Source organism: Glycine soja, chromosome 19 (genome assembly GCF_004193775.1).
Source record: "Glycine soja cultivar W05 chromosome 19, ASM419377v2, whole genome shotgun sequence".
Lineage (NCBI taxonomy): Eukaryota > Viridiplantae > Streptophyta > Magnoliopsida > Fabales > Fabaceae > Glycine > Glycine soja.
The window spans coordinates 46120985-46135605 of NC_041020.1; the positions used below are offsets into that span (position 1 = coordinate 46120985).

General features: G+C 30.9%; 1 protein-coding gene and 1 pseudogene across 2 annotated transcripts; one reads left to right on the forward strand and one right to left on the reverse strand.

Annotated features, from left to right (window-relative positions):
* Positions 1-5806: 5806 nt before the first annotated feature.
* LOC114399422 lies at positions 5807-9074 on the forward strand (annotated as a pseudogene).
* A 1241-nt stretch (positions 9075-10315) lies between these two features.
* LOC114399736 lies at positions 10316-11838 on the reverse strand. 2 transcript variants are annotated; one of them, XR_003663809.1, is made up of 2 exons: positions 10955-11838; positions 10316-10657 (listed from the first exon to the last, which is right to left on the reverse strand). XR_003663809.1 is itself a non-coding variant. In XM_028361951.1 (1 exon), exon 1 carries the CDS (start codon positions 11413-11415, stop codon positions 11044-11046), a length of 372 nt encoding a protein of 123 aa, XP_028217752.1. In that variant the 5' UTR covers positions 11416-11837; the 3' UTR covers positions 10757-11043. The 2 variants fall into 2 exon arrangements, 1 of the variants encoding a protein (XP_028217752.1); XM_028361951.1 differs by lacking the exon at positions 10316-10657 and having other exon boundaries at positions 10757-11837.
* Positions 11839-14621: the final 2783 nt, after the last annotated feature.

Genomic DNA, 14621 nt, shown 5'->3' on the forward strand with positions numbered 1-14621 from the left:
TTGAAGATAACTTCAGTAATTTATATAGAAATTATAAACTATAAATCAATCCACTTTCTCAAATTTTAATCATCGGTCAAACAATTCGAGAATTAAAAAAAATGACAAAATAATCATAGAATTATAAATAATCAATCAATTTAGTTCATCCGTTGTTAGCTATACCGAATTGACTTGTCAAGTATCCGAGTAACAACCAACTAGATACATATATGTGATTATCACATCAGAAGTATGAAATAATAATTACTTTTTTCATTCTCTACATCTTTGTTGTTCCTCTGTACATTTTACACTAGTTTTACGATCTATCTATTGAGTAAATGCCACCAGTAACTTATCATTAGTCTTGTTAGAAAGGTTGGTCCCTGCATTAATTTAATCATATGATTGTTTCACACAACTTATTTACTACACTAATATTTTGATCATTTCTATAGTGTGTGATAATTACGTGTATGTGTCAAGTTGATTGTCATTCAAACACTTAAAGTCTCAATTCTATCTGTTTAACATTGTAAGATGACACTATTGAATATCAAAGAGATTAAATTGATTGATGATTTAGAATTTCAGAATATTTTTTTTTATCTATGAGAATAATTCACCTGAATTTTTTTATGGTCTCAATAACTAAATTGATTAATCATATAGAACATCAAAAATGATTTTTCCATTTAATTAATTTAAGAACAATTTGTTCCGTTGTTTCAATTTCAAGATTAAAATATTTTTTTATTTATAAAATATTGATCTATTAGAATGTTAATTTTTGTTAATAGAAGATATCAAACACACAAACTTTTCTTTTTTTCTTAATCATTTAATCCACCTTATAGTTCCTAAAAACTAAAAACGATTTTTATTTAGTGGAATGCATATGCAGCTTATACCAGAGTACACGTACATAACTTCAAATCAAAAACGCAAATTGGGTTATGAAAAATGCAGATTACTAAATGGACAAATAAAAAAAAGTTATTATGGAGCTAAAAATTACTAAATTGCAAATGGTTGGGATGTAGGAGGTTATTTAGAAGGTTTACTAAATTGCAAAGACGTAAAAAGTGCCAATACTCAATTCAAACTATAGTTTGAGCTCCATGTTTGTTGTTTTGTCCCACAAGCAACAACGACAACAAATTCGATGTATACGTTAGCTAGTTCTATAAATTGTTCTGGTTGTTATCGTGATCGAATGTCAACGACTAAAGTATTGCAAATTTGCAAGCCAGTGCAAAGGATTTAGAAAATTCAGCAACCAAGACAATCTTATGCTTGTCAATTGTCAAAGGCATCGCAAACATTCGTTTCTTCACAAGTTGTTCTTACGAGTTTGTCGTCTATATACTTGTCCCACGGCACATGGTTGCTTAAGATTTCAATTAGGAAATAGGAATAATAGCACGGATCCATGGGGGCACAGGTCGGTCCCCTCAATTTTTTTTTTTTTATATTTTAAGTTTAATTATTTTATAAAAATTGAGATAAGATCAATTCTTGCTAATTTTATTTAAAATTATATCTCAATAACACATTATAAAAATGATTTCTTTTATCAATTTAACACTTGAATTGTGTCATATTATAGTAATCATCATATATATAATTTTTAAAATAATTTACACATTCTTGTAATCTAACGATAAATATGTATAACCCATCTAAATAAATAAATAAATAAATATGTATTTATATTTTTAAAGAGTGTATGAATGTTAAAATTAAGTAATGTAATAACATATCAATTAATTTTCAAAATGTAACAAAACTTTGTATACTTAATGTATTTTTAAGAACTTTAAATTTAATAGTTAGTTTGATAAAAAAAAAACACCTTTTTTACAAAATAAAAATTTAAAATATAGTTTATAAAATTTAAAATTTCCATATAATATTATTCATTTTAATTATTATACTATTTATTTATTTCTTAATAAAGTATCTCATCTTTAAAATTTTTAATAAGAATTTTGAATTAATAAAAAATATATTATACTTTAAAATATATTTTGTTTATAAAAAATAAAAGTTATATAAATATATCATTTTACATTTGTAAGCTATTTAAATAAATAATTTTATTAAAATTTAAATAAGTTTTGTATCCTTGCAAATATTGTAGGGCCCTATTATTGGAAAAATATTATGTGTGTACAGTTATATATTTTCGTTCAAAACTCGACTTTCTGGTTAGGCCTCTCCAAGGAACAAAGTGGTGTTAAAGAACAATTGTTTGAAGAGTTCAATTTATTTTTCTTTTTGTCAAACAAACGCAAAAACCAAAATCTGAATTTTAAGCAAACTTGGGGTTGGGGCAGGGTCCATGGGCCCCTTCAAAATAACAAGAGGAGCCGCTCCATTTGATCGACACAAACAATCTTCTCAGTGTACGAGACCTTTGACCTAACAATATACCTCACACAAAACGAAAAATCTGAGTTATATAAATTAAACTAAATTATAAACATTCACCTGAATGGTTTTGTATGTGTTTGACTTAACGATGTTACCATACATGCAAACCCTGTCAGTAGGTTTGATAAAGTTATATTTAAGGGAAATATAATTGAAAATAAATACGGATGGAATGAGAAGCAAATAAAAAAAAGGGAAATTAGAAAAAAAAATGACCGAAAAATGTGTTACAAGACTTTAGAAAGAAAAAAATAAATAAATATATAAATGAATGTGCGCAAAATGCAACTTTTGTTAATATTTTGATCCAATTAGAAGAAAAAGAGCAAACTCGGTCAGAAAGACAGAGAAAATTTACATTTCTACATGCTATTAAGGATAACATATTTTTTCCCTTACAGAAAAAATAAGTTTTTTTTTTTAATTCAACACCAAGCTCCCTCACCAAAATTAGATAATTTATATTGGTATAAACTGAATAGTCAATATCTCAAGCTTTTAGAAACCATACATATTCATTCTCCAATATCATAGTCATAGATCAATTGAATTCCTAAAAAATAATATCAGTGGGTTGAACCTGAATGGCCCGTCCCATGTCAGCCCCCAAGTGTCTCATCCCAATCCCATGTTAATCTATCTGAGGCATATGGTTCCACAATTACCCAACATAGCGGTAATTGTGTTCTTGGTTAGGACCCACCACCCACATTAATCTTTTCTTCAGACACTAGCTCCTTCAATTAATCAATTGTGAGTGCTGAGTAGTAGTAGCAATGTGAGCAAATATTTCTATCATTTCCCTGGGTGATGAAAATGTTGTAACGTAAACATTTATTGTGCATCTCATTTCTCATAAAGCATTTGGAATCTAGTAAAGATTCATACTAGTTGGACATGCAAAAGTTGTCGCCGTTAATAAGATGCAGCATCTACACAATAAGGAAATTGTTCATAAAAGACCGATCATATTTCTTTGCAACGGTCTTCCATAAAATTTGAATTTCGTTGTCAAGGACGGGATGTCTTTCTATGCTTTATTGGAATTTGGAAAATTGTCCTTGTGCCAACCACACATCAATCATCTAATTATTAATTACAGGAGCTTAATCATGTTCATAAATTCTAAATTTTCATCATTTTGATGGACAAATCAAATCACCATTCGCGACTTGTGTTGTGTATTAAATGAAAGCAAGTTACTGATTTGATGTCAAAACTATTTAACGCATGGTAAATAGTTGTACAAATGCCAAATTTGATGCCTTAATTTTATACTGATGAATGTTTGTCTTGTTTTATTTTAGCTGACTCGCAAATCAGCAAGTAGCAAACGATATCACTTTTTCATAATAGAAACTATATTGTGAACGAATTCTTTTCCTTTGCCCAGGCACTTATGTCAGCCTATGAATTGTTCCCATAAGAATATACTATTCTAAACCGTTATGTCGTTTTAAGATTTAAGAAACAATATTCTGATTACCTTGTAGTATGATTTAAGATTCAAACTATATTTGTTTGACATAGTGGAGCGATAAAAAAAAAACTCAATTTAAAAATGTTTAGGAAGATGATTTTTTTATTCATGATTATACTGATGTTTGAGTACAAAATACAAGGCGAAAGAGAACAAAATAGCCCATTATTCAAATTGCAGAGTAATAATGGAAACACCATTAGTTGAGAGGAGACAAAATTACCACAGAATTGACATATATGACAGAAGCGTTAGATATACTCTGCAGATATAAATTACCTTTTTGAATAAGTTCATTTTTTAAAAAAAATATATTCTAAACACCATTTTAGTTTCTAAAAAGCGTAAAGTATTGCAACATTAGCTTCTAAAATTAAGAAAATTTTAAATAAATATTTGAAAAATGTAATTCATCAATCCCATAAGTCCTAAATTCAAAAAAAAAGTATAACTTAAATTATAATATTAACATGTGTTTAAGAACCAAAATAATAGTGAGTAGTTTAATTTAAAATTTTAGATTAAATAATTAAAAATTTTAAAGACTTATTTTAAAAAAATATATTTAATAATTAATATCACATTATTTTTTATTTATTTGGTATCACCAAATGTAGGATTTTAGGTTTCCTAGTGATACTCTAAAGTATTCCCACAAGTTTTACCTTGTGTTTGGATACAAAATTTCAATTTTTTTTAGAAAATTTGAAATACTTTAAATTTGAATTGCTATGAATTAAACTTACTTGGTTTCATAAATATTTTGTTTGGATGAAATAATTTAATTTTTCTAAATTTTAAATTTTTTGTTTAGATGATGTTATTCAATCTCTATCACATATAAAATTTCATTTTGAAATATATATTTAAAAAGTTGAAATTTAAATATTAAAATTTAGTTAATGATTCAATAATAATTTTAAAATATTTAATATTTAATAATTTAGAAAGACCAATATTAATAACCACACCTTGTGGTAATATGTGGTCCCTTTTTCTTGATCAATAAAATTATTTAGCTAGTTAAAAAATGACAAATATTAAATTTTCAAATTCTTTCTAAAATAGCTCCAAGCACCAACAACTCTATATGAGATCTAGAACTCAAAATTTCATATACAAGAATCCAAGCAACCAAATATCAGTATTGATTATCAATAATAAATTTATAAATCTTATTTAACAAAAATATTGTTTAACACAAATGATGAATGTATAAGTTTAGTTGCACTAGCAAACAAAACAGTAGAGAATAAACTCAAGATTGAAAGTCGATGATGACAAAATTAGCAAAAAAGCCAAAGATTTCGGTGGGGTCATCAAAAAGTCATCGAAGGAAGTCCAATAACATTGCAATTGTTCCGGCGAGGGGTTTGAATGACAATTGAAGTCTTTGTCGTGTGACAACTACAGTAGTCAAAGGGTGGTTTCTGTGTTGGAGCGGAAGAGAATTTTAAATTCTTTTTTTTTAAGGAATTTGAATTTTTATGTTTTAAATTAACTAAAATATCTAATTAAAAATACTTGAATTTTAAATACTTTTTAAATGTAGTGCCCAAACAGAAATTCACAACATATCATTTCAATTTCTTAAAAAAATAAATTACTCGATTCAATTGTCCCATCTAAAGTAAGATTAGTCTTTTGGACTGTCCGGATTTATTCACACTTATTTATTACAATATGATATATTTTGAGGCATAAAAATGATTGTTGGTTCAAATTATTTATTATTGAACTTTTTAAGAGAATTTAAAAGAAGCAATTCATGGATTGGAGTATAGGAGTTCATTAATAAAGAAAAAGGTGCAGTTAACGTGCGGTGGCAGTGAGTGTTAATTGCGTATGGAGAGAGAGGTAAAAAAAGACAGAGTACTGTAGATAGATAAAGTTAGCCCCTCAAAACCAAACTTTTAAACGAGTGGCCGTTGGAGTTCAAAGTTCACAAGACGCTTGCTACATAACTAGCAAACAACTTCAATGCAACCCAACAGAACTCGCATCCTCAAATTTCAAATCTCAAAACAAATATAAATCTCTCTCCACTCCCCAATAAACCAAAACAAATATAAATCTCTCTCCACTCGTGCATTCTAGAAGAGATTGAGATAAGGAGGATGACAGGGCAAGTGGTGGTGACCAACGGTGGCGGATGCGGTGGTGTCGGGAAGGGACGGAGAGGCGGCGGCGGCGAAGAGGAGCAGAACCCGGCGTCCCCGGTGGCGGTTCTGCTGGCGGCGTTGAGGAAGTCAATGGTGGCGTGCAGTGTGGACAGTCCCGACGATGTAATCTCCGCCGTCCATCATCCCATGGAGATCGGATGGCCCACAAACGTTAAGCATGTTAGCCATGTCACCTTCGATCGCTTCAATAGTTTTCTGGGTCTTCCTCTTGAGTTACAGGTTCATGTCCCCGCTCCCGTTCCCAGTGCTAGGTACTTCTTCTTTCTTCACTTTTTTCAAATGGGCTTCGCTAAAAATCTCAAAGTTTGTTTTTTTTTTTTTAATTTCTTTTTTGGTGTTTAGAGATTTTATCGTTGGTGGGTCTGTTTCCCTGTGAGTGAGTGGGTGGGAAGTAAGGGGACTTGAAGACTAAGGAGGTAGAATTTTTCTTTTACTTTTTGTACGAGGTTACAAGTATTTTTTACAAGAGAAAATCTTGTTCGAAGCGACAAATTTTAAAACTGTATATTAGGACCCAAACTCGAGACAAGTGGTTAAACTGAAAAATTATATTCTGTGTTGGGATTTTGTGAAGTAGAGAACTGAATGTGTTGACGCTCGATGGAGGAATGGACGTTATTCTTAGATGAGGACTTTCAGCCTTTCCGTGGGAGAAAAGTGAAAGAAGAGGGATGCAAAACTAAAAAGTTAGACAGTTGCGTTCAAAAGGAAATTAAGCTTTAACCTTTATGATAGTTGCATTAAAAAGCTAATTAATGTTTGCCTTTATTTGCTGAAAAAAATACCTGACGGTAATGTAGGATTTAAAAGTTATCTTATTTTTCTTAGGTTTGCCTTTATTTGCTGAAAAAAAATGCCTAACGGTAATGTAGGATTTAAAAGTTATCTTATGTTCTTAGGCTTTTGCATAAACAGTAATACTTCGTAAAATGGAAGCTAGACATTTTATGCGACTAGTTTGAGTCAAGTTTTCTTTGATTTGTGTAATTGCAAAGTGAGGAAGCTTGTGAATGTGTTTGGGTTTGGGATTCATGTGGATTATGTGTTTTGTTAGCCACCGAATGAACTTAGAAATAGGATTAAGGACCTTTCCAAAAAATCATAAATAGAAATTTCATCGAACTATGTACTTATTCTATCTGTATTTACCATTTCTTATGAGTTATGAGCCATATGCTAATGTGATTTTCCCATCATCAATTGCAGTGTTAGTGTGTTTGGCGTCTCAGCAGAATCAATGCAGTGTTCCTATGATTCAAAAGGAAACAGTGTCCCCACTATTCTACTGCTAATGCAAGAGCGATTATACTCACAAGGTGGCCTAAAGGTAGGCACCAATATTATGATATATTTTGTCATTTGAGCCATTGACTACGCCCTTGCGAGATTGGGTCATTGACTATCATTTTTGTTGTCTCTTCTCAATGAATTTTCAGGCTGAAGGTATATTTCGCATTAATCCAGAAAACAGTCAAGAGGAGAATTTGAGGGAGCAGTTGAATAAGGGAATTGTGCCAGATGACATTGATGTCCATTGCTTAGCAGGCCTAATTAAAGCATGGTTCAGGGAACTTCCTTCAGGACTGCTAGACGGACTTTCCCATGAGCAAGTTCTTGAGTGCAACACAGAAGATGAATCTGTTCAGCTTGTGAAGCAGCTAAAGCCAACTGAATCAGCCTTGCTCAACTGGGCTATTGATCTCATGGCTGATATTGTAGCAGAAGAGGATTATAACAAAATGGATGCAAGAAACATTGCTGTGGTTTTTGCTCCAAATATGACTCAAGTATGTTTCCATACACACCTTTTCGGTTTAAACTCTTGATTTTTATAATTAATTATTCATGTTACATACTTAAACTTAATGAACTCGTATTTTAATTATACATGTTACATCTGTAATATTATATTGTTACCTTTAGCATGTATACATATGTTGATAACCATGCAAACTGGAAATCTAGTATTCCTAATTCACATATTTTACTTTTCTCTTGAAACAGATGTCTGATCCACCAACTGCTCTGATGCATGCAGTCCAAGTGATGAATTTACTAAAGACCCTAATACTGAAGACACTTAGAGAACGTGAAGAAACAGCTGCAGCAGGATATTCACCCATGTCATCTCTTTCATCCGATTGCCAATCTGAGGATGACTATGATAGTCAGCAAGAAATGGATACCAGTGGCGAATTGAGAGAGACCAAGTTAGACGATGATGATGATGTTAACTAAGTCATGCCAGTGAAGAGGAAGGGGAGGCCGATGCATCAGTAAACGAGATAGTGGAATGCTTCTTGAAACGTTTGGATGAGAAAACAAAACGATTCTGAGGAACCTGCATGGGTATTTGCAGGAGAAGTTAGAGAGCCCCAAGAGTTGCTCTGGCTACAACTTGGAATCTGCTTTATCATTTACTGATATCAAAACTGTGGATTCGTGCTCGAGTCCCTCTTATGAAGATGACTCAAGAACAACTTTGACTACCGAGGAATCAAATGCTGACACAAGTACCAGCACCGATGATGTGGAGATGATTGATAAATTTACAGATTCTGTTTCACTAGTTCCACTGTTTGCATCTAGTTAAGAACTGAGTGTATTTTAACTTCTAAGCAGTGTTTAAGTACCTTGTTTTAGATTTTGTCACTACAAGCAGGGTTGCTTGTGTAAATTAATTAGTTACACGGTGTAGGAAGTGTTTGTTTGTTGTAGATTGTGGCCAGTGGTTAAGTTCAGTTTAGGGCTGAATTTGACCTGATTCTGTATGTCCCAGTACTAGATGGGGATGGGTATTTAAGGAGTAGCTTAGCGTATTTTCTAATTTCACATAGGTGGAAGTTGTATGCATTGATGAATTCTTAGGGGATAGGGAGATTGGTTTGATGAAATGGTGCTTGCTTTGTTCGTATCTGTGCATGACCAAAAATTTGGTGAATTGTATTCAGATTACATTACTGGTAGATAAATGTTGAATTCCTTTCACAATAGTAACATGATTAGAATCCTATATATTTTCACCCTCTATTCTTGGGTGGGAAACAGCATAAGCATCGAATATGGAAACACACAAAAGCAAATCAAAAGAAAATAATATAACTGTTGTGGTTCAATTCTTTTTACCTATACTCACGGAAATGCATCAATAAATATATCTTAGTTTAATTACTCAGTTGTTTTTATATTTTCACAATTTTTATTCTTTAATTCTTACACTTAGAAGCAATTCGTTTTAATCTCTACATTTAATTTTTTTAATTCACTCCAAGTTGTGTATCACCCTATAAACTAAGTATCACACTCATCAGTTATAAAAAATTATAAATACTCGACTCTTTCACAAAAGTCCTCTTATTAAGTGATGGGTTGTAGCTTCTTCCCATAATAAATAAGTGTCAATTTATTACTTCTCACAATTTCAACACCCTTGAAATATCTATCTTCTTCATTCAAAGATCAATGTAAACTTTCTATGAGTCAAATATTAAATTCCATCAATTTACAATACACTGGAAATTTAAGTTGACTTTTCCAACAATTCTTTTAATCGAAAATGGGAAGAGCCTTCCCGGTAAGAAACATTAGAGCAACTCCAATAGAGTTGCTTATCTTTGTTCTTAACTTACGAATACTATTGGAACAAATAAGATAGAGTTCATATAAAAGAATTATTGCTTATATACGCCACTACAAACAAACTTGCTTAACCATTAAAAAACAAACTGTAATTGATAAAAAGGATATTTCTATGTGAGAACTCAAGTTGGATTCCACCATTAGAGTAAAAATTAATGAATATCCTTATATTGGGGATCTCTTACAGACACAATTCATGAACTTACTTTCACCAATGTTTTCTTTTTTACAAAACTAATGTACAATTTTATAAATATATTTTGTGTTGTTCTTGTATCAGAATTAGAGTTTCAGTTTAGTAATTCGCATAATAAAATTTACATGAGAATTACAAACTCTCTGATTTGAGAATAGTACTAAAAGTACCTATAAACTTGCATTCAAGTTTTTCTTAATTCAAAATGCTACTATTTGGTATTGTGTGAAGTTTGAATATCCCGTCATACCAGGTGATAATATAAGGTTAAACTGTAGTTGTACAGCAAATGATTTTCAATTATTCTGAAGATGACTTGTTATATTGCAATTATTATTCACTAACCCAATTCATGAAGGTCCACCAACTTGACCAAATAAAATACATTTTCTTAACGCTAACACAATAATACTATTTGATAACGTGTGAAATTTGAATGCTCCATCTTACCTGGTACTAATATAATAGTTAATTAAGTTGGACCGTAATTGATTTTCAATTATTCTAAAGATCACATGATATCTTGCAATTATTATTAACTAAAAACTTCAGAAATTCATCAAGATAGGAGAAGTTTCAGTAGTGGGCCTAAACTAAACCCAAAACCTTCTTGCCCATTAAGCCTGCTGCACCCCCCTGTGCCGTGCTTCCCCAGATAGAAGTCACAGACAATCCAGAGTATTTCACAGTACTCAATTTTCCCGAATCTCCTTAAGGACCTTAACCGTGATATGTGATCAACTGAAATTCAAAGATAACTAAATCAAACAATTCTGTAACAAAATTACTACAAGAGTATATGTTACATAATTAAAGCAATAATATTTAAAAGGCAATTGCTGAATAATGTAAAATGAAAGGATCATTACTTTACACAAGTATTAACCAACATATCAAATATTTGACAAGTTGTTCAGGTAAGAAGTTATTAGAATGATGTTGCAGTCTATGTATGTTCCACGATGAATTGGGGAACGATTACAGAAAAGACACATGAACCTTATTGTGGTATGAACAAATTAGTTTAGGCATACATACACTTGAAAGCTTTTATCTTTATGATAGTATGAATACTCATGAAGCCAGAGAACAGTGATTCAGAAATAAAGAACTTCCAACAAACATAATCAAGATGCCAAACAAGCTTCCCAGAAAAGCCTGTTCTTTTCCATCTCATCCACCAATTCTTGGCCTGAATCATCAGACACACAGGACTTCTGGTGTTGCATATCATCATCATCACAATATGAAGTTCCATGATGAATAACATCATCTTTCTTCTCATCTTCAACATCATCATCAATATTCCAAGACTCATCATATCCATTGAGTTCAGAAGCATTACAAATCTCAGAACTATCATAGATGCAAGATTGAGCATCATCATCTGCATGTTCACCCTTAGTGTAGGGGTTCCAATCGGCTTCAGAGTCACCACTGGCCTCAATAAGCAAGTAAGAAGAAGAGACATCAAAAGGGCTATTCTTCATCATGTCCATCGATCTTGTAGCAACCAAGAGGGGAATGTTTTGCGTTTGATATCTTCAAATTCTGAAACTGTTGAACCCAACACAATACAAGGGCATCTCCAAGCCACTCAAATAATAGTGAAATCGAAAGGAAAAAACTTGGGGGCGTCTTGTTTGATACTTTTTGTGACACTGACGGGGCAATCTTTCTATAAGACCTGGCCTCTACCATATGGAAGGAACTAGTCAATAGTCATTACTAAAGGAGAAGGATTTGCCTCAAATTTGTCATGGTCTTCTAGAGGGATAGCAACTAGTTAGTCCAATAGCAATAGGGACATGTTCCAACACTCTTCTAGAAGAAATCGAACACAATGAAAGAAACATTACATGGGAACTATCTTCATAGCCACGTTTTTTCTTATTTGATTTTTAATTTTAGTACATGAGATCTTAAACCCTCCAGGATATAGCCTTTGACTATTTCAGCCTCTAGGTGTCAAAATTCATGGCTCTCTAGTCAAGTTGGATCTATGTATACGACCTTCTTATAAAATTGTTGAATTTTATTTCTAGGAGTTGAAATTTTCTTTTTCGGCTGTGCCTGATTTTCATGTTGGGTTTGTTTTCTAATTACCTCAAAAGTTATGGCCGGGAGTGTTTTTCCTTTTTTATTTAGTTGTATCAATACGGGTTGTTAGGTTATTATGTTCTAATATCATGTTGGAATTTATGTACAAGTCCAATATGAGAGTTGAATGGGTTTGGATCTGTATCAAACATGGGAAGCGTTTGTTTAAAAGATTATAGTGTTAATAACTTAATCATAGAAAATTAGACATTGTTAGTTGAAGTTTAAAAACAAAGCTATTATTAAGGCAAAAATTAAGTACTAAGTTGTTTGTGACATTCTCCAACCTACCTTAGGTTGGTATGTAGGCTTATTTTGTTGTCATGATCTGAAGAATTCCGTGGTTGATAATGCATAGAACACGTCGCTATGGGCTGCATGAAACTTAAGGCAGCCAGGGTAGAAAACTCTGATCTTTGGTAACTTTTGACCTCTGTTACGCTTTCCAATTGCACCAAAAGGAAAAACTTCAATATAAGGATCTAATCTGCCGCGGGAAAAGGAGAACGGGTTGGTAGTAGATCATGCCAAATTAAACATCATAAAAAGATAGAAGAAGATACATTTTTTTTTGTCGGCGAAAACAGAAAATATATTATCAAAGGTTTAAAAAAAACAATCATAAAGCTACCCTGTGATTCACGGTAAAAAATTGAACTTGACCTAAGAACTGTTAAAACTAATTAATGAAGTAGCCAATTGAAAGGAAATTATCATCATTGAGTTGTTCTACATTTGTGAATTAATAAGTTTCGGTGTTCCGGTTGTCATGCTTGCATCAGATTCTACTTTCAGTTTCTTCGGGATGCGAAGAAATGAAATATTGTACGTAAAAAATGAAAAGTGTGAATTTTTTTTTTGAATGTATAATTTTAGTTAGCTTTTTTTTTTGTTTTCTTTTGGTATAAAATAAAAATTGAATGTGTAATATCCAAACTTTTTATCCACCCACACCCTATGCAAAGGTTTTTCCTTTTGCCTTTCAAAATATTATGCAGACAGCATATGTTTAGAAAATAAAAAATGACCGTAAAACATCAAGTAGGCAACGTGGGTGTGGTCATTGAATCGAGTTAGGAAGAAATTAATTAATTAAACAAAATGGGACCATGGTTGGTGGGTGGCCACCGGAAAAGAAAAGATATGGAAAGTTATGATAATCGGCAAGCTTGACTTTTGTGGAAGGCACTAGGCAGCCAGCATACATCTATGAAGCGAGTGGACAATTGTCAATGTCATCAGCAAAACCTAAGATGCCTTAATTTCCTTAAACAAGTTTATGGTGTTCATGATTTAAGCTTGCATAGGATGATTAAAACAGAATGCACATCCTTATAATTAAGAGTAAATTATACTCATTTTATGGAGAGGTGTTTAAATTATATAGTGTATTTTTCTTTAACTTAAAAACCCTATATTTTCTTATATATATACAAACTATAAAGAGGTGAAATGTACTACATTTTAAAATGTGTTTGATTTAGTCATTTCTCACTTTTATTGCCAACCCATGTTTCTATGGTCATTGGTGTACAAAATGAGTATTCAAATGCATTCTTAGTCTATCTTTTGTTTAGAATACAATGACGAATTGGCAAAAATGAAAATTAAACCTAATTTTATATATATATATATATATATATATATATATATATATATTATTCAAACCTTCCAACACTAAATTGACCTTAATGAGTTACCCTTACCCTTAGTCTATTTAAATATATTTGAATTGTTAACAACATTAGATAATTATAAACAATTATTTCATTGAGTATTTTCTTTCTACAGCTTTTAATACCACTTATAACTAATTTTAAATAAATTAATGTTCAATAATATTCTTAGAAGATAAAAAATATTCATTTAAAAGAAAATTAACAATGTCAAGTTATATTATAGAGTATTTAATAGCTAATTAAAAATATTTAAGAGTTCAGTGATCAAACGTAAAATAATTTTACATTATTATTCAATCACATATTATTATTAGTATGACTATTAAAATAGATATTATAAAAGTCTACAAACTTATTATATATAATAATATGTGATTGAATGACGGTGCTAAACTATATTACATTATTGGTGCATAACTTTTTTTTACTAAATATTTAATAAATATATCATTATAATTAAATAAAAACTTAAGTTTAAAGTATAAATATTATAAATATTTAAAAATATCAAAATTTTATTTAACTATATTATTTACTCATTTTTATAATAAAAATTAAAATATAATTGATATTTATTTATTTTATAAAATAATAAATTAAAACAAATTAAGACTTTAAATCGGAAATTCGGTAAAAAGAAAAAAAGTGAAAAAAATATTATTTTAAGATGAGTTGGATTAACTTCAAAAAATAATAAGTTGGATGTACACGTAATTAATTAAGATTTAATAATTTAATTGATCGGTTTAAACAAAATATATATATTTTGTTTAAACCGATCAATTAAACAAAAGCAAAAAAACAAACAACACGTGGTATCAAAAACTGCTGATCCACTAACAGATCCCTAAGAGGAGGAACATACATACAAAATAAAAAACGAGGCAAAGTGAGAGGATCCTCCTGGTTAGAAAGTCAATCAGTAC

Coding starts and splice junctions, on each gene's coding strand:
- LOC114399736 (XM_028361951.1), bottom strand. CDS start 11,415: ATGGACATGATGAAGAATAGCCCTTTTGATGTCTCTTCTTCTTACTTG.